The sequence below is a fragment of the Camelus dromedarius genome, chromosome 9 (assembly GCF_036321535.1).
Source record: "Camelus dromedarius isolate mCamDro1 chromosome 9, mCamDro1.pat, whole genome shotgun sequence".
NCBI classification, from domain to species: domain Eukaryota; kingdom Metazoa; phylum Chordata; class Mammalia; order Artiodactyla; family Camelidae; genus Camelus; species Camelus dromedarius.
This window is the reverse complement of record NC_087444.1, coordinates 76794963-76816833: the sequence shown is the minus strand read 5'-3', so window position 1 is coordinate 76816833 and position 21871 is coordinate 76794963. Positions and strand designations below refer to the sequence as shown.

Below are 21871 nucleotides of genomic sequence, written 5' to 3'. Positions count from 1 at the left end.
TTAAAAAATCCTTCACAACTTTCCATAAGACATCCTCCTACATCAATCATTTCATGATTTTCATATGAAAGTGAGAGATCGGATCAAGGGAAAGTATTCTCATCTCACAGAATCCTTTGACCCCCTTCCCCTCCCCACTCTCTTCTCTCTCCTCTTCCCAATTTCTCTCTGTATTTCCTTTCTCATGCATAATGATCCAGTCAGCACCACTCATAGATGAGACATGCCTTTAAAGCCTAATTTCTGGGGGGAGAGTATAGCTCAGCATGCATGAAGTCCTGGGTCCAATCCCCAGAACCTCCATCTAAACAAATAAATAATATACCTAATTACTACCCCCTCAAAAAGCACCCCACAAAAAACAACCCATAAACAAAATGAGTAAATAAAATGTTTAAGTCTAATTTTTTCATTTCAAGTAGTTTAACAACAAAAAAAAAATTTCCCCAAAGAGATACTGGGCACTCCTTTTGATAATTTCTGGTATAAATAAAAAAAAATTCCTCTTGGGTCACATAAATATTACATGTAAATGTGATTCATTCATTAAATATCTCATCTAATATAATTGAGCACGTACTGTATTCCAGACACTGCTTTAGCTGCTGGGAAGCAAATGATGGCCACAGCTCTTACAGGTTAAATGTGTCTCCCTGTTCTTAATTCACATGTTGAAATCCTAACCCCACAACATCAGAATGCAACTGCATTTGGTGATAGGGCCTTAAAGAGATAATTAAGGTTAAGTGATGTCATTAGAGTGGGCTCTAATCTAAAATATAAATATGAGTGTATTCATGTATGATTTTGTAGACTTTACTTATAGAAGTGTTTCATACTTATTTTAAGAAATTTAAAGACTACACAGTTATAAAATCCTTCCTTTCTCCCTACCCCACCTAAATCTCGCCCCAGCAGGAACAACTGATAACCATTTGGGGAGCATCCTTCTCCAGATTGTCCTTTTAATTCACCAGAGGGCAGCCTGGTGGGCTGAAGGAGATCCAATGTCTAGCTCTGTTCTTGTTTAACTGTGTGATGTTGGAGAATCCATGTGCCTCTCTGGGCGTCTATCTCCTCATCTATAAGAGAAAATATCTGGAAGAGAAATCTGCTCATTTTGGCCCACATTTCACAATACCGTTGGCTCCCATTCGATTGGCTAATGGCAGTAACTCATGCCAGCCTGATACCCAAGGAAAGGAGGTCTAATTCTCCCACGGAGGGGGTAGTAACTATTCTGGCAGTTATCTACTGCAGACACGGGGAGGCCAGGAAAACAGCAGGGAGGACAAAGGAAAGAGAGTGAGTGAGTGGTCAAGGGAGCGGGTCCGAGGGAACAGAAAGGAAAGTCTGACCAGTCGCTTGCCCCCTGCGATTTCCCAATCACTCCCAACTTCCTCTTCTTCAAAGTGGTTGGTGAGCGGGGCAGGGCAGGCGGGAACTGAAAGGGGAGGAAGCACTATTTCAACAGAAGCCTTTCCTCTCTTTCATGCCTCTGCCTGCGATGGTCCGTGGTGAGCACGTGGCATCGCTCGTCCCGGGGAGAGAAACATCCCAGCTTCCAGCCTCTCTCCTCCGCGTCCACGGCGCCCTCATGCCCGCAACGCCGCTCAGGAACGGCCTCTGTCGCCTCTGCGCCTACTTGGAGGAACTGGAGGCTGCGGAGCTGAAGAAGTTCAAGTTATACCTGGGGACTGCGGCAGAGATCGGGGAGGGCAGGATCCCCTGGGGGCGGATGGAGCCCGCGGGTCCCCTGGAGATGGCCCAGCTGCTTGCTGCACATTGTGGGGTCCGGCAGGCCTGGCTGCTGACTCTGAGCATCTTTGAGCGGATCAACCGGAAGGACCTGTGGGAGAGAGGACAGAGAGAGGACCTGGTGAGGGGTAAGGAGGTGATGGGGCTGCCAAGGCGGCAGCCCCCCAGGTCCCTTCTGCTTCCTGATGATCGCTGAGCTCGCAAGACCTGCCTCGAACTCACCCCCACCCCCACCCCCTCTCACCCCGGCCTTTGTTCATGCTGTTCTATCTGGGGTGCCCTCCCTCTGTTTTCTCTGCCAGGAAAATTCTTATTCGCCTATCAGAAACTTGAAGGCACTACCTTCTCCGGTTTTTTTTTTTTCCCAACTATTTTATTTTTATTATCTTTTTTGTTGTTTTATTTTGGGGGGTGGGTAATTAGGTTTATGTATGTATGTATGTATGTATTTAATGGAGGTACTTGGAATTGAACCCAGGACCTCGTGTATGCTAAGCACACGCTCTACCGCTGAGCTGTACCCTCCCCCCACCGTGAATTCTTTCCTCATTTTCTCCCTCCTCCTCCTGCCCTTCACCCTCAACTACCCTGGCTGGCTTGGCAACCCCACTTTTCATACTTAAGTACTTAATTAAGATTTTGGGGGGGGGGGGATTCATGAAAGAATAGAAGATGTTCAATAAATAGGTATTGAATTTAAAAATGTGCCAGATACACAGGTATAAAAGATGTTTCAAAGAATGCAAGTTCGTGGTGTCAGTTCTCCTAGCATGGCTGATTTTAAGTTACCACTGTGATGTCAGCTGGCTTGTAATTTGTAATTTCCCTTCCAGACCCTCCATCTGGTGGCCTGTCCTCACTGGGGAGCCAGTCAGCATGCTTTCTGGAAGTCTTCCCTGAAACACCAAGAAAAGGTGAGCCAGAAGCCATGCATCCATGGCAATGCTTCAGGTTACAAGTATCAGACTGAAAGGAAAGCAAGTGGAAAGGGCATTTATTTAATGTTTGCCTATAACAAGAAGTCTTGGGGTGAGTGGTTGCAGAATTCATGTGGCGGATTAATGACATCATTAAAGCCCCAACTTCCGATGTTTCAGTTTTCCTAAGACTTGTCACCTCATGGTTGCAAAATGTCAACCAAACTATCTCATACAAAAGTGAATTCCAAGCAGGGAAAAAAAAAGGGAGAGGGCAGACAAAGGGCTTTCTTCCTCAAGACATTGTCATTGTATCCAGGAATAAAACCTCGCAGTGAATGTCCGTAACTGTAACTCATTGGTCAGGACTGGGGCACACATCCGTGACTGGTGGTGCAAGATCACAGTTCATCCCCTGGGGCTTCTGAAGGGACAGCTTCACTGCACTCAAGGGATGAACACCCACCACTTGAACAGAATCAGGATTGCTGGCGAGGAAGAAACGGGTGTGAGCCGTTGGGTGGAGAGTCACCCTGTCAACAATAAAACACCAATGGTTCTCAACTCACACTCTTTCAAGGGCATCTTCAGTGCATTGGATCTAGAATCCAACCCCAGGGATCCTAATCTGCTCCCTTGCGTAGATTCATCATGTGGTTTTTGATGAGTCATTGACTCTGGACCTGGGTCTCAGTTTCCCCATTTGTAAAATGTACCGTGTCTGCCTTCCTCCGTTTCTGGAAACATCAAATGAAATAATGATTTGGGAAGCTCTAAATCAGCACAGTAGAAATAGGATGTGAGCCACATTTTTCATTTGTAATCTTCTAGTAAAAAAAAGTAAAAACAATCAAGTGAAATTAATTTTAATAAAATATTTCATTTAACCCAATTTATCCAAAATATTAGCCTTTTACCATGTGGTCAATATGGAACATTATTAATTAGATATTTTACATTTTTTTTATTTTATTTTGCTTTGGTTTTGAAGTATAGTTGATTTATAACGTTATGTTAGTTTCTGGTGTACAGCATAGTGATTCAGTTATACATATATATCCTTTTTCATATTTCTTATTATAGGTTATTACAAGATATTGAATATAGTTCCCTGTGCTGTACTTACTTTATATTTCATTCTTTTTTTTTTTTTTTTTTTGGTACTAAGTCTTCAAAGTCCAGTGTCTCTTACACTTACAACACATCTTATTTCAAATTCTAAATTTTCACTGGAAGTACCTGATCCCTATTTAGAGTTCACAAAAATGAGAGTTGAAAAAGTAGATTCACATCCTCAAGTTGTTTCCCAACTGCTTGCAAGGTTTTCAATCACAGAAGCAAGTGCTAGGTTTTCAATTTACATATGCATTAAATAAAGTTAATGAAAATGAACATTGAAAATCCAGTCCCTAAATCACCCGAGGCACGTGCCAAGTGCTCAGCAGCCTGTGGGGCAGTGGCTGCTGCACCGGGCAGCTCAAGGCTAAAGCGACCAGCAGGCGGGAGGGATTAACAGCCTGGAGTCGGAGGACCAAGTTTGCGTTTTCATTTCTACCACCTACCAGCCAGGCAGTCTTGGACAAGTTATTCCCGCCTTTGGAGCCTCAATTTTCTCACTTATATGGAAGCAGAGCATCCGTACCCCCCCCCCCCACTTCTCAGGTGTCCTTTTTCTAACGTGTTTTAGAGCAGTGGTCGTCAGTTAGGGGAATGGTTTTCACCACAGGAGACTTGTGGAGCAAGGGACTGAGAGGAATGCAGATTGGGTGGGACTGTCGTGACAGGGCACTGGGAGAGTGGCCGCGGAGGAGGCGAGGAAGGTAGGCAACAGCCGTGAATGCTCTGAAGAGCTTAGATTTTTGTCAGGAGGACAATGGGAGCATGAAAGGGCTTTGCCCAGGAGAGGAACAGGGTCAAAGGTGGGTCTGAAATGTTCCCCTTTGGGGTTGGTGTAGGGGTTAGATTCAGGGGAATGAACTGGAGATGGGAGTCTACAGGAGGTGAGAAGAGGGCGAGAGATCAGCTAGGACACGGGGTCTTGTAGATGGAGGAGAGGGGAGGGGACAGAAAGATTCAAAGGAGACAAAGGCAGGGCTTGTAGACTGATGCTGGAGCGGAAGGAGTGCAGGTGATCGCCCGGGATTCCCTGTGATGCTGCCAGGGTGTGCGGCAGGAAGGCTGTGTGTGTGGGCGGAGGAGGATGGCCAGTGGTGAGTGAGGCACTTCTCTGGGTGCTCTGTTGACACTTTGAGCTGGATCATTCTTTGTGGTGGGGGACTGTCGTGTGCACTGGAAGACGTTGAACAACATCCTTGACCTCTATCCACTAGATGGCAGTAGCCCCCCCCCCCCCCCCCGCAAGTTGTGACAACAAGGACTATCTCCAGACCTCGCAAATGTCCCTGCGGAAGGGCAAGGCTGGGTGGGACTCAAGACTGTTTTAGATTATTCAAGACATTATACCAAGTGGACTTTCCCAAAGAGACTTTAAGCAAAGGATTTGTAGAACGGACACGTTCTCCAGTGCCGATGTACATCTACCTTTTTTCCAAGGGGGCAGAGAAAACTTGGGAGCAACATGTATGCAAATCACGCAGCTGATCTCCTTAGAAATGCAGTTTCTGATTTAGGAGGTGGGGAGTAGGGCTCAAGATTTCGCATTTCCAACCAGCTCCGAGGTGGGCTCAGGATGGCATTTAAGCATTCCTTAGCGATAGCTGAGGCTGGCGGTTCCTCTAGGCCAGCACTGCGTCTTCCATCAGCCCGAATGGTGAGGCCAGCACTGCTGGTCCGTGCACCGCTGTTTGAGCAGCAAGGAGAGTACTGTGCATTACAGCTGTTCCCACGCTAATGCCTCTGCTTCCCATCAGAAGGGAAGACTGTTGCCAAAAGATCGGCCCCCATCCCTGACGAGCCAAATAACCCAGAGACAAGGTCTTGGAGCTTAGAAAAAAAACGAGGCAGCTTTATTGCTTTGCCGGGCAAAGGGGACTCACAGCAGGCTAGTGCCTTCAAAACTGTGAACCCACTTTGGGGGTGGGGTGGGGTGGGTAGACAGCCAGAGCTCAAACAATAAAGCAGAACAATCAGCAGAATCATTTTCTCATCAGAAGACTCAGAATGGCGTCATGATGCCTCCAGGCGACCAATTCTATGGAGGCCAGAGGTTAGATCTCATGGTGTGGTCTTCTTGGTAATTCAGGCTATTTTGTAAGGTTACAGTCCTGTGACCTTCTCCCTGGGTATTGACTCAGAGACCAAGCACGATTATAGCTTTTGATGACTGGACTAAAGTAGAAACAGTAAGGTGAGTAGCTTTAGTTTTAACAGTGGGCCTGGAGCTGTGAGTAGCAGCCGGTCAGTCAGGTCAGCTGACTGTTTTAAGGGTGAGCATACGGACAAGTGATCTGTTAGCCTAAGCGCGGCCGTTTTGTTGCCGAGTCCAAACTCGGTCTGCTCGCCACAGGACAGGCCAATAAATCGGGAGACAAGGTGTTGTGGCAAGGAATAGAGACTTTATTCGGAAAGGGGATGGCAGACTCATGTCTTGGAGAACCATTCTGCTCTAGTCAGAATACAGGCTCCTTTTATACAAAAAACAAGGGGGGGGGGTGTGGTTGGTTGTTTGCAAACTTCTTGCCGCAGGCATTCTTTATTCTTACAACGTCAGTGTGGGTCAGGCCGTGGTGTCCCTGTAAACCTCCAACAGAACAAAGGTTATTCTCTATTGCAATTTTATTAATCCTCCTTCAAGACCTTTATAGGGAAGCCCCAAGGTTCTCAGGCTCCATCTAGAAAACTCTCCCAAGGCTATTGCAGGACGCTAGGCCACAGTTTGCTGTAACTCGTGAATTCATTGAAGGTTGCTGATGAGTCTTCCACGGTCCTCCATTCCTGTCCGTCAGATCCCCGGGAAACCTACAGGGACTACGTCCGCAGGAAATTCCGGCTGATGGAAGACCGCAACGCGCGCCTCGGCGAGTGCGTCAACCTCAGCCACCGGTACACGCGGCTCCTCCTGGTGAAGGAACACGCAAATCCCATGTGGGCCCAGCAGAAGCTTCTGGACACAGGCCGGGGACATGCGAGAACTGCAGGCCACCAGGCCAGCCTCATCCAGATGGAGGCCCTCTTTGAACCAGACGAGGAGCGCCCGGAGCCGCCGTGCACCGTGGTCCTGCAGGGCGCGGCCGGGATGGGCAAATCCATGCTGGCCCACAAGGTGATGCTGGACTGGGCGGATGGGAAACTCTTCCAAGACAGGTTTGATTATCTCTTCTACATCAACTGCAGGGAGATGAACCAAGGTACCACAGAGAGGAGCGCGCAAGACCTCATCGCCAGTTGCTGGCCTGAGCCCAGCGTGCCCCTCCGGGACCTTGTCCGGGCTCCTGAGCGCCTCCTCTTCATTATCGACGGCTTTGACAAGCTCAAGCCATCTTTCCACGACCCGCAGGGCCCCTGGTGCCTCTGCTGGGAGAAGAAACGGCCCACGGAGGTTCTCCTTAGCAGCCTGATTCGGAAGAAGCTGTTGCCCAAGCTGTCTCTGCTCATCACCACGCGGCCCACGGCTCTGGAGAAACTCCACGGCTTGCTCGAGCACCCCAGGCACGTGGAGATCCTGGGCTTCTCCGAGGCAGAAAGGAGGGAGTACTTCTACAAGTACTTCCACAGCGAGGAGCAGGCCGGCCAAGCCTTCAGTTTCGTGAGGGACAACGAGCCCCTCTTCACCCTGTGCTTCGTCCCCATGGTGTGCTGGGTGGTTTGCACCTGCCTCAAGCAGCAGCTGGAGGGTGGGGGGCTGTTAAGCCAGACGTCCAGGACCACGACTGCCGTGTACATGCTCTACCTTCTGAGTTTGATGCAACCCAAGCCGGGGACCCCAACCCTGAAGTCCCCGCCCAACCACAGAGGGCTGTGCTCCCTGGCGGCGGACGGGCTCTGGAATCAGAAGATCCTGTTTGAGGAGCAGGACCTCCGGAAGCACGGCCTAGATGCGGCGGATGTCTCCTCCTTCCTCAACATGAACATCTTCCAGAAGGACATCAACTGTGAGAAGTTCTACGGCTTCATCCACCTGAGTTTCCAGGAATTCTTCGCCGCCATGTACTACGTCCTGGATGATGGGGAGGGGGGGCCCGGCCCAGAGCGCAGCGTCAGGCGGCTGCTGGCTGAATACGGGTTTTCGGAACGGAGTTTCCTGGCCCTCACCGTGCGCTTCCTGTTCGGACTCCTGAATGAGGAGACGAGGAGCTACCTGGAGAAGACTCTTTGCTGGAAGGTCTCGCCTCACATCAAGGTGGAACTGTTGGAGTGGATCCAAAGCAAAGCTCGGAGCGAGGGTCCTACCCTGAAGCAGGGCTCCCTGGAGTTCTTCAGCTGTCTGTACGAGCTCCAGGAGGAGGAATTTATCCAACAAGCCCTGAGCCACTTCCAAGTGGTCGTGGTCAGCAATGTCTCCACCAAGATGGAACACATGGTTTCCTCGTTCTGTGCGCAGAGCTGCAGGAGCGCCCAGGTGCTTCAGCTGTACGGGGCTGCCTACAACGCGGATGGGGAAGACGGGCTGAGATGGCCCCAGGCGCCTCCCACGCAGCTGTGAGTACTTGCTGGGGCTCTCGGTCCAAGCTCATGCTCCTGTTCTCGCCTAGGGGGACTTTGCCCCCACCGCAGGAGATATTGGGCAATATCTGGAGAAATATTTGGTGGTCACAGTTAGGCGAGATCGGAGGGATGCTCGCAGAGACGCTGTAAAAACATCCTAAGATGCACAGGACAGCCTCCACCATAAAGAATGCTCTGGGCCCCAATGTCAGAGGTGTCCAAGTGTTTTTCTTGCTCTTAAACCACACTCATCAGGACTAAATTGGGGCCCGTGTCAAGGAGAATGTGTTTAATCAACAAATATTATCAAGGGCCTTATATCTGTGGATCAGGCACTTTTTTTTTCTTCTTTTTTTTAATTTTTGTGGGGCGGTTGAGTTTCTCCAAAGCTATGGGCCGGGTGATGATGAGCAAATTGAAAAAAAATTTTTTTAATTAAAAAATTTTTAATTTTAATTAATTTTTTAAAGTTAACATTAGGTTTATTTCCTTATTTATTTTTTATTTTTTATGGAGGTACTAGGGATGGAATCCAGGACCTCGGTCATGCTAAGCATGCACTCTACCACTGAGCTACACCCTCCCCACATTTACCCTGTGCACTTTTTTATAGACTGAAGACTGTGTGAACAAGCCAGCCGTTGCCCCTGCCAGAGCAAACATCGGGATGAGAGGGAAGATAGATAAAGAATAGTAAATAAATGGGCAAGCGGGGTGGGGGCATAGCTCAGTGGAAGAGGGTCCTGGATTCAGTCCCCAGTACCTCCATTAAATAAATAAATAAACAAACAAACCTAATTACCCCTCCGTCAAATAAACAAACTAAAGAAAAAAAGTTTGAGGACCACTAGTATAAGTATTAAAATAAATATCTTTCATTTATTACAAAAAAAGAACAAAGATGGCAAAATGCTTCATAAATTGTGATGTGACATACAAGGGCCAGACATCATCTTGGTAAAGCGACCGTCCTATCTTCCCTTCATGCAGACCCGAGAGAAACGTCTTACCAGATGCTTACAGCGAACAGCTTGCTTCTGCCCTGAGCACCAATCCCAACCTCGTGGAGCTGGTTTTGTACAGCAATGCCCTAGGGGGCCAGGGGGTGAAGCTGCTCTGTCAAGGACTCAGACACCCCAACTGCAAACTTCAGAATCTGAGGTGAGTCTGGGCTGCTCTGTGCACGTCTGGTGGCCCTGCTGCTGCATCCCACGGGGCTCAGCCAGAAAGAACGTAGGGTGGTGTGCTGGTTTGCTCAGGGTCCCACAACGCAGTTCCACAGAGTGGGTGACTGCAACAACAGACTTTGATTTTCTCACAATTCTAGAGGCCAGAAGGCTGAGATCAAGGCCTGGGCAGGCCTGGTTTCTTCTGAGATCTCTCTCCTTAAGAAGCAATAGCCACCTTCTCCCTGTGTCCTCACATGTCCTCTGTGTGCGTGTGTGTCCAAATTTCCTCTCTTCATAAGGACACCCGTCACACTGCACTAGGGTCCACCCTAATGACTTCATTTTAACTTAATTCTCTTCTTGTAGTGATGGAGAAAAGAAATGGAGAAGAGTGAATGAGAGAGGTCTTGAGTTCCTCTCATAAATGCAGCCTCTTTGAAAGCATTTCCTTGACTGCCAAGCACCAAAACATTTACATTACTCTTGTTTCTTTTATTTTTAAAAATGAGATGTGATTCATACACCAGAAAACTGAGTGCTGTTCTGTTTTGTTTTAGTATATTCACAAGATTGTGCAGGGGGTGGGGCAGCCCTGTGGTAGAGCGCATGCTTAGCATGAACAAGGTCCTGGGTTCCATTCCCAGTACCTCCCTTAAAATAAAAACAAATAAAATTAACCTAATTATCTCCACCACCAAACAAAACAAAACAAAAAGCAAACAAGTTTGTGCAAACATCACCACGATCTAATTCCAGATCATTTTCATCACACACCAAAAAGGAGCAGCATGCCTATTCACAGTCACTCCCCCGATCTGCCTCGCCTCAGCCCCCGGAGACCCCTGATCTCCTTTCTTTTCCTTTAGAAAAAGGGGGAAATAGGTACAGGCCAAAAAAAGGAGAGAGAGAAGGGACAAGGGGCAGATTGAACAGACTGACCACAGAGGAGACCCCGTGGCTTTTCTCTCCTTTCCATCCCAGGTTGAAGCGGTGCCGAGTTTCCAGCTCTGCCTGCCAGGACCTCACCGCCGTGCTGACAGCCAACAAACACTTAGTAAGGATGGACCTGAGCGGCAACGATCTTGGGCGGCCGGGCATGAAGCTGCTTTGCGAGGGGCTCCGGCATCCCAAGTGCAGGCTACAGATGTTGCAGTGAGTCTCCAGCCCCCCGGAACAGGTCTTCCGGGGCCACCTTGTTCTCCCCCGGGGCTTGAAGTATCTCCCCAAATGCTGATCCCCAAACTTCTGCCTCGAATTAGGTCTGCCCTTAGACCCAAGACCCTAGACCCCTGCCCTGGACACTCTGCCCTTTGGAGAGCCTCTTTTTCACCTCTTCTGACTCTGAGTATTTCCCTGCCTACCCAGAAGCCACACCCTGCTTATTACACCGTGCAAACCACGTTTCTTTTTTTTTTCCCTTACATTTGTATTTATTTATTTATTTAAAATTTTAAATATTTTAGGGGGGGCAGCAATTAAGTTTATTTATTGTTTTTTGGGGGGGGTGGGAAGTACTGGGGATTGAACCCAGGACCTCCTGCATGCTAAGCATGTGCTCTACCACTGAGCTATACCCTCCCCCCTCAAACCACATTTCTGAACATCACTTTTTTTCTTCTGTTTTCAGTGGAGGTACTGGGGTTGAACCCGGGACCTTGTGCATGCCGAGCATGCACTCCGCCACTGAGCTGTTACCCTCCCGCCTCACCACGGTAGTTTTAACAACCAGTAGCTCCCACTGACGGAGCGCTAACCACGTGTGGGGCTGGTTCCACAGCCGCTCCCTTTAGTAAGTTATGTAATCTGCACAGCAACGCTAGGAGGTAGGCACTATTACTGCCTTAGTTTGACAGTCAGTGACCCTGAGACATGGCCACGTGGTGCACATAACATGAAACTGAGACCAGATGAAAATTCACTTGCGGTCCCGGGCTTGGCGGTGTGGTGGGGTGGAGGTGGGGGTGGGGTGGGTATGGATGTGAACGCAGGTTGCTGAGATCTAGAGACCCCATGAGAACCATGGTGCTGTCTTGCCTCAGGGGCACCCCCTACATTGGGTCATCATGGCTCACCCGTTTGTCTTATTAGACAAGATTCTCCTTGCTGGAAATGACAAAGTCCTGTTCATCTCTGTAGCTTTAGTGATACGTGTGGGTTCATGTTGGGTGATTAAGCGGGCCAGGGCGGCGCCATCAGGACACAGAGTAGCCAGACGACGCCCTCTTCCCTCTTCTACGCCTCTTCCCTCCCAAGATTGAGGAAGTGTCAGCTGGACGCAGGGGCTTGCCAGGAGATGGCCTCCGTGCTCAGCACCAGTCGACACCTGGCGGAGCTGGATCTCACAGGAAATGCACTGGAGGATTCGGGTCTGAGGCTCTTGGGTCAAGGCTTGAGGCACCCAGACTGCAGGCTGCGAATCTTGTGGTGAGTTCTACCCTGCCTTTGTGAGTTTGACTACTCTGATACCTCACGGAAGTGGAATCGTCAAGTCAGTGTCTTTTTGTGACTGGTTTATTTCACGTAGCATGATGTTTTCAAGGTTCATCCGTGTTATAGCATGCGTTAGAAGTTCCTTCTTAAGACTGAATAATATTCCATTATATATGTTTATACATTCATAAATCAAATGTATATAATACATTTTGTTCACCCATTCATTCATCCATTAATGGACACTTGGGTTGCTTCCACCTTTTGGCTCTTTTGAATACTGCTGTGAACGTTAGCATACAAATATTTCTTTAAGCCCCTGCTTTCAGTTCTTTTGGATATATAACCAGAAGTGGAGTTGATGGATCATATTGTTTTGTTCTGTTTTTTTGAGTAAAGATAGATTTATTCAGAGAGATACATTGAAAGGTAAGAGAAAGGCCATGAGGTGTGGGGGTTGGGTGCTCAGATTAAAAGTAGGTACACACTCTATAGACAGAGTGTGGGCCATCTCCAAAGAGGGAGAGAGGGGTGGCCTATCATATGGTTATTTTTAGCTTTTTTGAGGAACCACCATATTGTTTTCCAGGGTGGTCGAACTATTTCACATTTCCCAAATTCTACATTTTATATTTACATATTGTTTCCCTTGGTGGCCGAACCATTTTACGTTTACAGTTACATCCCCATTAGTGCACAAAGTTTCCAGCTTCTCCACATCTTCCCCAGCACTTGTTATTTTCTGGGTTTTGGGTAGTCACCATCCCAGTGGGGATGAGGTGAGATGTCACTGTGCTTTTGATTTGCCTTTTCCTGGTGACTGGTGATGCTGAGCACCTTTTTCTGTGATTTGTGGCCATGTGTATGTCTTTGGAGAAATGTCTATTCAAGCCTTTGGCCATTTTTAAAACAAGTTGTTTGTTTGAAAACCAATTACTTTTAAATTGGGGGCAGGGAGGATAAAATTAGCGTTGTGCAGGAAGCACTCCGTAACGTATGTTGAACTGGATTTCCTGCAGGTTGAAGATTTGCCACCTCACTGTGGCTGCTTGTGAAGACCTGGCTTCCACCCTCAGTGTGAACCAGAGCCTAATGGAGCTGGACCTAAGCCTGAATGACCTGGGGGACCCCGGGGTGCTGCTGCTGTGTGAAGGTCTCAGGCATCCCCAGTGCAAACTCCAGACTCTCCGGTGAGTCCTGCTTTGCTCCCCATCCTAGGGTCCAAATTCACAATCCCTGCCCTCCTGTCTGGGCTCAGTGGGACCATCTCGCTCCCCTCTTAAGCTCTAGCTATGTTAGCCTCCTTTCAAAGGTTTTCCTGCCACAGGACCTTTACACAAGCAGTTCTTTCTTCCTGGAATGCACTTCTCCTCTGATTTCAACTTTTTTTCCTTTACCCTGATAACACCTGTTTCATCTCTTAGAACTGAAAACAAATGTCTTATTCCTCAGGGACACCTCCCCTAACCTCTAGATGAGGTCTGGGTTCCTAGTTTTAGGATACTATTTGACCTTGTACTTCTCAGCATCACTTATCAAAATTTGTAATTTGTGTATCTGTGTGTGTGTGTGTGTGTGTGTGTGTGCGTGCGTGTGCAGTATTTCAAAATTGCAGGAGCTGTTGCAACTCTGTATTCCAATGACTGGTATAAGAAAGACCTGGCTCAGAAGTGCTTAGAAATACATATTTTTTTCTTTTTCTTTTTAAAAAAATTTTAATCTTAAAAAACTTTTTTTTTTGTTATTTTTCTATACATATATTTTAAAATGAGGGAACAGAGGACTAAACAAATGCACAGATGAAAAAAACAAATAAACAAAAAGAAAATGCAGCCAGGCTGTCAATGGTCAATTTTCAGAAAATTCTTTTTCTTTGTAGTCCCAAAGGAGAGTCAGAAAGTCTTTTTTTTTTTTTTTTTTTTTTTTGGTCCTACGGTAGCATCATCAATTACCTGATGTCATTTGCTCTGAAAGATTTTTTTTTCCTTTTGAGACATTGAGCCATAGTGTGGCTTCTATTGTGTTTCTTGTGTTTAGAGCATTAGGATAAATCTATGTCCCATTTCTTCAGACCTTCCTCTCTATTGCTCCTTTAAACATTTCCTTTTTGCACTGCGGTACATGTAATTAGAATGCTCAGAATTCTCAGCTGGTGCCACAGTATCGCTATGGACCCACACACGCCTTTGTTTTATTTTTGTCTGCTTCCTTGCCCTCCCCTGATCTCAGCTGTAGGCACTCATGTCTTTATTTTACATAAATGTTGCATCTCATCAACGTCTCTTTTTGTTCCCAACATATCTTTATTATTCGAAGATCTGTTCAGGTTGGTATAAGCGTGTCTAATTTATTCCTTCAGACCAGTCTGTGTTCCATCCTTTGCATGTATCAAATGTTGTCGATCCACCCAAACCCCACCCCTAGAACCGTGAACAATGTTGTGATGTACCTTCTTGTACATGTGTCTTTTTGAACCCTCGTACCGATTCCACCCGGGGGTACATGCTGGATCACACTGAATTTGCATACTTGATATCTCAAAATAATTCCACATTGTCCTCTAGAAAGAAGCAGCAGTTTAAGAAAGCTCCTATTTCCCCATATTTTTATGATGATTCAGCTTCCCATTTTTAGCACTCGATGGGTGTAAGATGTTTTTAAATGGTATTTTTCTTCTCATAATGAGTGACGTGGGGCATCAGTTCACATGCTTCTCAGGTTTTGTAGTTTCGCCATCCTGTGGACTGCCTGGTCATGTAGTTTATCTATTTCTTTAGTATGTGTTCTATGTCTTGTTGATTTGCAGATGTTCCCTGAAGTATTTTAGGTATTAATCCTTTGTCGACTGCATACTTTGGAAATGCCTTCTCAGAAGGTCATCAATCTGTCAACTTGTCCATAGATTCTTTCAACAAATAGAAATCCCTATGTTTTGAGGTCAACTCCAGACATATTTCTATGATATACTTATTTATTTATAATTGAAATGTGCTTGATTTACAACGTTGTGTTATTTTCTGGTGTACAGCAAAGTGATTCAGTTGTATATATGTATATTCTTTTTACATTCAGTTATATATATATCCTTTTTCAGATTCTTTTCCATTATAGTTTATTATAAGATATTGACTATAGTTCCCTGTGCTATACAGTAGGACGTGGTTGTTTATCTATTTTATACATAGTGTGTATCTATGGTATGTATTTTTGTGACGTTTCTAAGAAATCCTCTCCCAATGCAAAGATATGCTCAATTTCTTTTTATGTTTATATGGGTAGTTAAGTGGAATCCAACTTACTTTTCTTCAATTTTTGCAACACCATTTAATAAAGTATCTTTTCCTTGCTCGCTTGTAATGCTGACTCTATTGTAAACCATTCTCCCATGTGGTGTTTGACTTTCTCCTTTCCACTGGTCTCTGTTCCTATTCCAGTTGTAATCGTTACAATTTGTAATATGCCCTACTGTTAGGAAACTCCTTTTGCTTTTTTTTTTTTTGCAAATTTTCGTAGTTATTCATGGACATTTAGCCTTCCAGGCAAATATGAGAAAGCACTGGTCCAGCTACCCCAACGTGGCTCGCGTCGGCTGAGCCTGTGTCCTTTCCCCTGGGTCAGCAGAATCAGGTCAGCCACGTGTAAATAATCATATTTACACAGATCCTGCATGTCACCCGAGGAAACTAACACACACGGAGAAAGGGGGAGTTTGGGTTTTCATGGCACAGGTAGCTGTCTCAGGACACGCAGGAATCACTGGAAACTAGGCGGGCAATGCTACACAATACAGTTGCACTTTTGACTCCCGAAGCTGCAGATGTGTGCAAAAGGGATAGGTCAGCTCTGATCGCTGCTTGGTATCTTTCCAGGCTGGGCATTTGCCGGCTCAGCTCCGCAGCCTGCGAGGGTCTCTCTGCTGTGCTCCAGGTCAACCAGCATCTCCGGGAGCTGGACCTGAGTTTTAATGACCTGGGAGACCTCGGCATGTGGTTGCTGTGTGAGGGGCTACGACACCCGACCTGCAGGCTCCAGAAACTGTGGTGAGTGGCCGGGAGTCAGGACCTCTGGTCTTGGTGGCCCCTGGGGTGGGAGCGTTTTTCTGTCTTTGTGCTTTTTCCATTGAATGGTTACCCCCTCCATCACTTTGGAAGATACAATATGCCCAGAAGTAGAAAGAAAAACCATTGCCAACAAGTGGTGGACAAATTCGTCCTCTGTGGGAATACAAACGTAAAATGCCAAAATCTCCCTTCCAGTCGTTGCCTTTAAACACCTTCTGTAGAACTCCCCTTTCCTTTGACATTTACTTGGGCAGATTTGTAGCCTTTCCATAACCTTTATAAAATAAAAAATTCAGTCTGGCCCAGTGTAAATTCCAGGCAAATAATGAACACTCCTCTGTTCTTCCAAAACCAGCCTGGCCCCCAGCTGACAAGACTTAGAATGAGATGAAGCTTATCTATTTTTTAAAAATTTTTTATTGAATGTAGTTGATTTACAGTGTTAGTTTCAAGTGTACAGCAAAGTAATTCAGTTATATGTATACATACATATACATACATATTTTTTTCTTTTCAGATTATATGTTATTACAAGAAATTAAATATAGCTCCCTGTGCAGTCTTTGTTGTTGATCTATTTTATGTATATAGAAATGTGTGTCTGTTAATCCCCAACCCCTAATTTATCCCTCCTGATAGTAACCATGGTTTGTTTTCTACGTCCGTGAGTCTGTTTTTGGAGGCATACTTGTTTTTATTTTAATTGTCTTCCATTTGTGAGCCTCTTGCTTATCTGGGGCATTGGGTAACTGGGGACTTAGGTGGGGGCTTAGGGACAGCATCTCCCCCTTAACTGGTGTGGCTAGAGTCCCTCTGGGATATTAGTACCATCCCCCCAGTCTGGCAGACATCCGAATGCTACCTCTCTTGGGGGTGGGGAGTTGCATGTGAGTTCTGATGGGGACCCCGTGGGGGGTGCCTTCACTGCCCAGTCTTCCAATGTGGAATAATTTGGGTCAACCTCCTTGCACAACTCCCTCCCCAGCTCTCACCATATGTCCTACTCCTGACCCTTCTGTACCTGTGATGTGAGTGATTATAGGTCACCAAACTGGTTTTTTCTCTTCCTTTGCAAGTCCTGAACTATTGTCTTGTAACTCGTTTTGGAAGCTCAAATCTATGGCCTCACAGCCTCAGCCAAACTAAGATGAAAATATTTCCATTTAACATCCCAGCCATGACAGGACTTATTTCAAAATGTTGCTGAGGGTCATAAATGATAAATCAGACGTAAAGCTGTTAATAAGACTCTCACTATACAGTAGGTCTTCAATAAATGCTATCTATTTTTATTTTTAGTGTAACAGCAGAGAAAACAGGAAGGAAACACAAAAGACAGAATAGGAATCGAAGGGAACCAGATGGCGTAGTGTTCAGGCAGGTGGCAGCCCAAGTCATACTGATGTCTGGAAAAAGGGGGAAAAAAAAAAAAAAAAAGCATTGATTGACTTATGTAACTGAAAGGGTTAGGTTTCAGGTATGGCTTGATCAAGGCATACCTGAAAGGGTTAGGTTTCAGGTATGGCTTGATCAAGGCATATAGATACTTGATCTCCATTATCTTCTATACTTATTGCTGTATTGGCTCCATTATCAGTTAAGGTTAGCTCCAGGAAAAGTATGGTTCTGATTCACTGGTTTTGGGTGGCTGGGCATATGGAAACTAACCACATTAGGCCTGGAGCCTATATCCACTGATAGAGGACAGTGTTAACCCAGGTAGACTGAGACTGGGGTTTCAATGAGACATTGGGATAGAATTGCAGAAGGCAAAATGGGGACTTGGCTGCAGAATTAAGAGATGTCCATTATAGATGGACTATTAATTGAGGAGCATCCTTAAAATGCCTTTGTTAAATGCTCCCCATCACTACATCGCCCTTAACCTGGACTGGTTCAGTTCTATTCCACTGTTTCTGAAATTGATCCTTAAAAATAATAATAGTAATAATAAATGCGTCCTTACAAAACACCATCCTGATTCCCTGTGAAAACGACACTTTCCAACAGTGGTTCCTGACGTTGCTCCAACCGCTTCTTATCGTCCACAGGCTGGACAGCTGCGGCCTCACAGCCAAAGCATGTGAGGAGATCTCTTCCACCCTAGGGGTCAACCAGACCCTCACGGAGCTTTATCTGACCAACAACGCCCTGGGCAACACAGGTGTCAGGCTGCTCTGCGAGAGGCTGAGTCATCCTGGCTGCAAGCTCCGAGTCCTCTGGTGAGAGATGGGCCCTGCTTCTGGAGGAGGCCAGACACTGGGCTTGGAGTAGGGAATAAAGGTCAATAATTGAGACCCAGCTTGGAGAAGCAAATAATCTAGAAAGCTTGAGTATTTATTTCCTAATCTGTCAAATGAGGCCCTTGTAGTTTAGTGAGAATCTCTAATTACTCTGCTTGGTCTCAAATTCTAATTCCATCACTTACCAATTTTGTGATATATTTTTGTAAATTATTCAACCTTTTTGCACCTCAGTACCCCTGTCTGTAAAATGAGGAAAATATAGTAGCATCTTTGTAAAATGATTACTGCAGGGGGGCGGGTGTAGCTTGGGGGTGGAGTGCGTGGTGGGCAAGCACGAGGCCCTGGGTTCAATCCCCAGCACCTCCATTAAAAAATGATAATAAATAAACCTAATTGTCTCTGCTCCCAAACCCAAGAAAGGGGAAAAGGTTACAAATTAAATGAGTTAAACACAGGTTAGGGACTTAAAATGGTGTGTAGCTTAGTGTAAGCCTATTTCCCAATGTGACTCGGTGTCAAATGAAATCCTAGTTCATGGAGTTACATATTTAAAAATTTTCTTGGAGGGGGCAGGTAATTTGGTTTATTTATTTAATGAAGGTACTGGGGATTGAACCCAGGACCTCGTGCATGCTAGGCACTGAGCTACACCCTCCCTTGAGAATTACATATTTTAATGGGCAGGCAGAATGCATGGTAGACTTGATAGGTGGGTTGAATGCCACAACAGAGGCCTGAAGCATTTCCCTCTGTGTCCTCAGGTTATTTGGAATAGACCTGAATAAAGTGACCCACAGAAGTCTGGCAGCACTTCGAGTAACGAAACCTTACTTGGACATTGGCTGCTGAATGGTTCCATCAGCTGCTTCTCTTGCAGTCAGTATGGAGGAGGATCATCCCGGGACCCGTTAATCAACAATCCAGCTCTTCAAGAGAAAATCCGCTGCAGGATAATCCTTGCTGCTTGAGGGTCTACGGAGCTTGGAGGTTTAGGTCTGGGAATGTTGGTGCCCTGGAGAGAATTCAGGGCAGGGCCAGATTCTAGAGCAGCTCACAACTGAGGGCGATTTTTGTGTCCCCACTGGGGAACAACACGGCAGTGTCAGAGGATGTTGGTGTGGGGGGAAGCTACTGGTGTCTAGTTGGACGAGGATAAATATCTTAAAATGCGTAAGACAGCCCCCAACGACAAAGCGTTTAGCTTAAATGCCAGCTGTGCAGGAGCTGAATAACCTTATTCTCAATTACTGGGACAGTTTGGAAGGCTGGTGCAACTTTGAACGATCGCCACACCAACACCCCTTGCAACCTTGTTTTTGCACCTTAACTCTGGCCGCCCTGGCCGGAGCCAGGACTGTGGCTGAAACCTGCAGGCTGACCCACACCATTTCCACTGAGGACGTGAACCAGGAAACTTCAGACCATGTCAATGACTGGTGGAAAACTTCAGGACAGCATGAGCCTACTGGGCTGAAGATATCTGGAAAGGCCAGCATTATGAAGCAGTATTTTAAGATTTTGCGATATTGTAAACTAAAAATGTTGGTTAAGCCCTGTCCCTGAAGACCTCATTCCCGTGGCCATCAATATTCTGGCTATGCACACAAGTAGTATGAACTCAATATTAGGTACTGAACCCTTGGCTTCCCAAGCCTCAGAGCCCAAGCCCACCCCACCTTGAACAGCTTCTGCAACACCTTTCCACAAACCCCTAATTATGGGCTAGGCCCTTTAAGGCCGGCTCCCACTTCAACCAACCCCTAGGCTGCGTCAGGGGTTAATGAAATCTGTGGGTATGAATGCAGAGCATGCCCCTTAAAGGTAGATTTTCTGGTTTCACAGTATAATATGTAACTAGCAACATAGTTCCCAGGGCTTGAATTTGCTGGTCACTTAATGGCCCGGGAGCTGGAATAGCTTGGGGAGGGGCCACCGGGCAGTTTGTAAAGAGATGGGATACCCACAAGTGATGTTCAAATTCCTCCATTATATACAAACAGCCAACTTCTATAAATGGAGTTTCTGTAAATGGAGTGTAGAAATTGTGAATCACTGTTTCAAGTCTATACCCACAATCTCCCTGCCATTCCCAAAGAACAGACATGGACCAGGAGCAACCGAACATTGTTTATTAAAAGGGGTCAATTGGGGCTGGAGGAAAAATGGCCAATACTGATGCAAGGCTGCAGCATCCCCCAAATCCAGTTGTACCCAAAGTCCACCTGGAACAGGAAACGACTTATGCCAAGAACCTGGAAAAAAACTGCAAATGCTGCAAGTTAGGCAATGGCCCCATAAAGATAGGCATCTCAGGGCCTTATTTTCCTAAACCCAAACCCATGCATTTAGCTAATAGTGGTAAGGGGCCCCAATATCGGAGGGAGACAAGATTTTCTTGTCCTGCCTAGAGAAAAAGCCGAGTGTTGAGGAGGCACAGAGCCCTGCCCACTGCCCCACCCCTCTATCAAAAGAACCCCCCTACTCGCATAGACTGACCCACTGGAGTAGGTCATTTACTGGAAACATGAACCCGCACATGGGGCATGCTATTGTAACCACGCCGAGCTCAGTATACGCTGGTGCTCAGATAAATGGACAGACTTAAGGATCGAAGTTAAACACTGCACAGTATATTCGGCTGGGAAAATCTAGGGGGTGGTAATTATGTATTGTCACATTTAGCTAAAACCAAGTATAAGGACAAACCCCGCAATTTGAAGAAAAACCTGTTCAGGACAGAGCTGACACTCTCCCCTTGACTTTCAGACAAACTAAGGGGTGTTGTCAGTATACAAAGCCACTGGATCCAGAAAAGTAGCAACAGGATATTAAGGAATTGGCTTTTGCCATCATGGATTGTGGGGACCAATCTGAAGCAGGGCTGGCTGGAGGCAGGAAACGTCGCAGCTCAAATCCAGGATCTGCAGATTAGAACAGCAGTCTAGAGAGAATGGTTAGTTCTTTCCTCAAAAATCCCATTTCCAAACAAGTTCCTAGGACGCTTTCCCCAAACAGTGATACTCGAAATGGAAGCACTTTCCAGTCCAAAATTAACGGCAAGCACTCCCATTTTGAGTACCCCGGTCTGAGTTGTTGGAACTTGTTCCTGAACGTTCATCCTGGTGACGCGACCTGGCTCCTACAGCCTGGATCTGGATCGCCGTTTACCTGTGCCTGAAAGCAAGCAGTACATATCTAGTAACCAAGATACCGCGTGTTCGATTCGCAGCACACTACTGCTGTGGGAGTGAGCTTCACACAGGTGGGACGACAAACCATTCCTGAAATGCCTAAGTTTACAACCCTACCAGCCGTTCTCCAGATGGGGCCCTCCACGCTGACTAAGCGTCAGATTGTATTGCGACACCACACCGACCTCCCCATGAGTGTCGGGCCCCCAGTAGGGCCCCTTTCTAGAAAAGCCTGGACTGGGCACAGCCCCCAGGAAGTTAAGAGGACTAGCAAGGACCACCATCCTACCAGACAGGAGCTCCTTTCTCAATCGGTAACACTCAAAACATGGCGGCACTCCCCTTTGGAGAACAGAAAGTGCCCCCACAGTTTGAGTGCCACAGGCTGAGACGTTCCACGAGGACCCCACGCCATCACCCACGGGAGGACTTCCCGACAGGGAGGCACAGGATGACGAACCCACCTTAATCCTAAAACCCGGAAGACGCAGTTAA

The 21871-nt window shown here is 46.5% G+C and overlaps 1 protein-coding gene across 4 annotated transcripts; it reads left to right on the top strand.

Annotated features, from left to right (window-relative positions):
- The first annotated feature begins 1301 nt into the window (after positions 1 to 1301).
- On the top strand, positions 1302 to 20214 carry NLRP12 (NLR family pyrin domain containing 12). 4 transcript variants are annotated; one of them, XM_064489685.1, is made up of 10 exons: positions 1305 to 1879; positions 2592 to 2672; positions 6538 to 8273; positions 9270 to 9440; positions 10430 to 10600; positions 11702 to 11872; positions 12898 to 13068; positions 15748 to 15918; positions 17991 to 18161; positions 18947 to 20214. In XM_064489685.1, the coding sequence occupies exons 1-10, from the start codon at positions 1493 to 1495 to the stop codon at positions 19032 to 19034; spliced, it is 3318 nt and encodes a 1105-aa protein (XP_064345755.1). In that variant the 5' UTR covers positions 1305 to 1492; the 3' UTR covers positions 19035 to 20214. The 4 variants fall into 4 exon arrangements, with proteins under 4 accessions (XP_064345756.1, XP_064345757.1, XP_064345755.1 ...); XM_010982714.3 differs by having other exon boundaries at positions 1307 to 1886; positions 6581 to 8273; XM_064489686.1 differs by lacking the exon at positions 15748 to 15918 and having other exon boundaries at positions 1302 to 1879.
- Positions 20215 to 21871: the final 1657 nt, after the last annotated feature.

Excerpts from the sequence above, each read along its gene's own strand:
- NLRP12 (XM_064489685.1), top strand. The coding sequence starts at position 1,493 with ATGCCTCTGCCTGCGATGGTCCGTGGTGAGCACGTGGCATCGCTCGTC. Across the intron at positions 10,601-11,701 it reads TGCAGGCTACAGATGTTGCA|ATTGAGGAAGTGTCAGCTGG; the intron begins GTGAGTCTCCAG and ends TTCCCTCCCAAG. Across the intron at positions 13,069-15,747 it reads TGCAAACTCCAGACTCTCCG|GCTGGGCATTTGCCGGCTCA; the intron begins GTGAGTCCTGCT and ends GTATCTTTCCAG.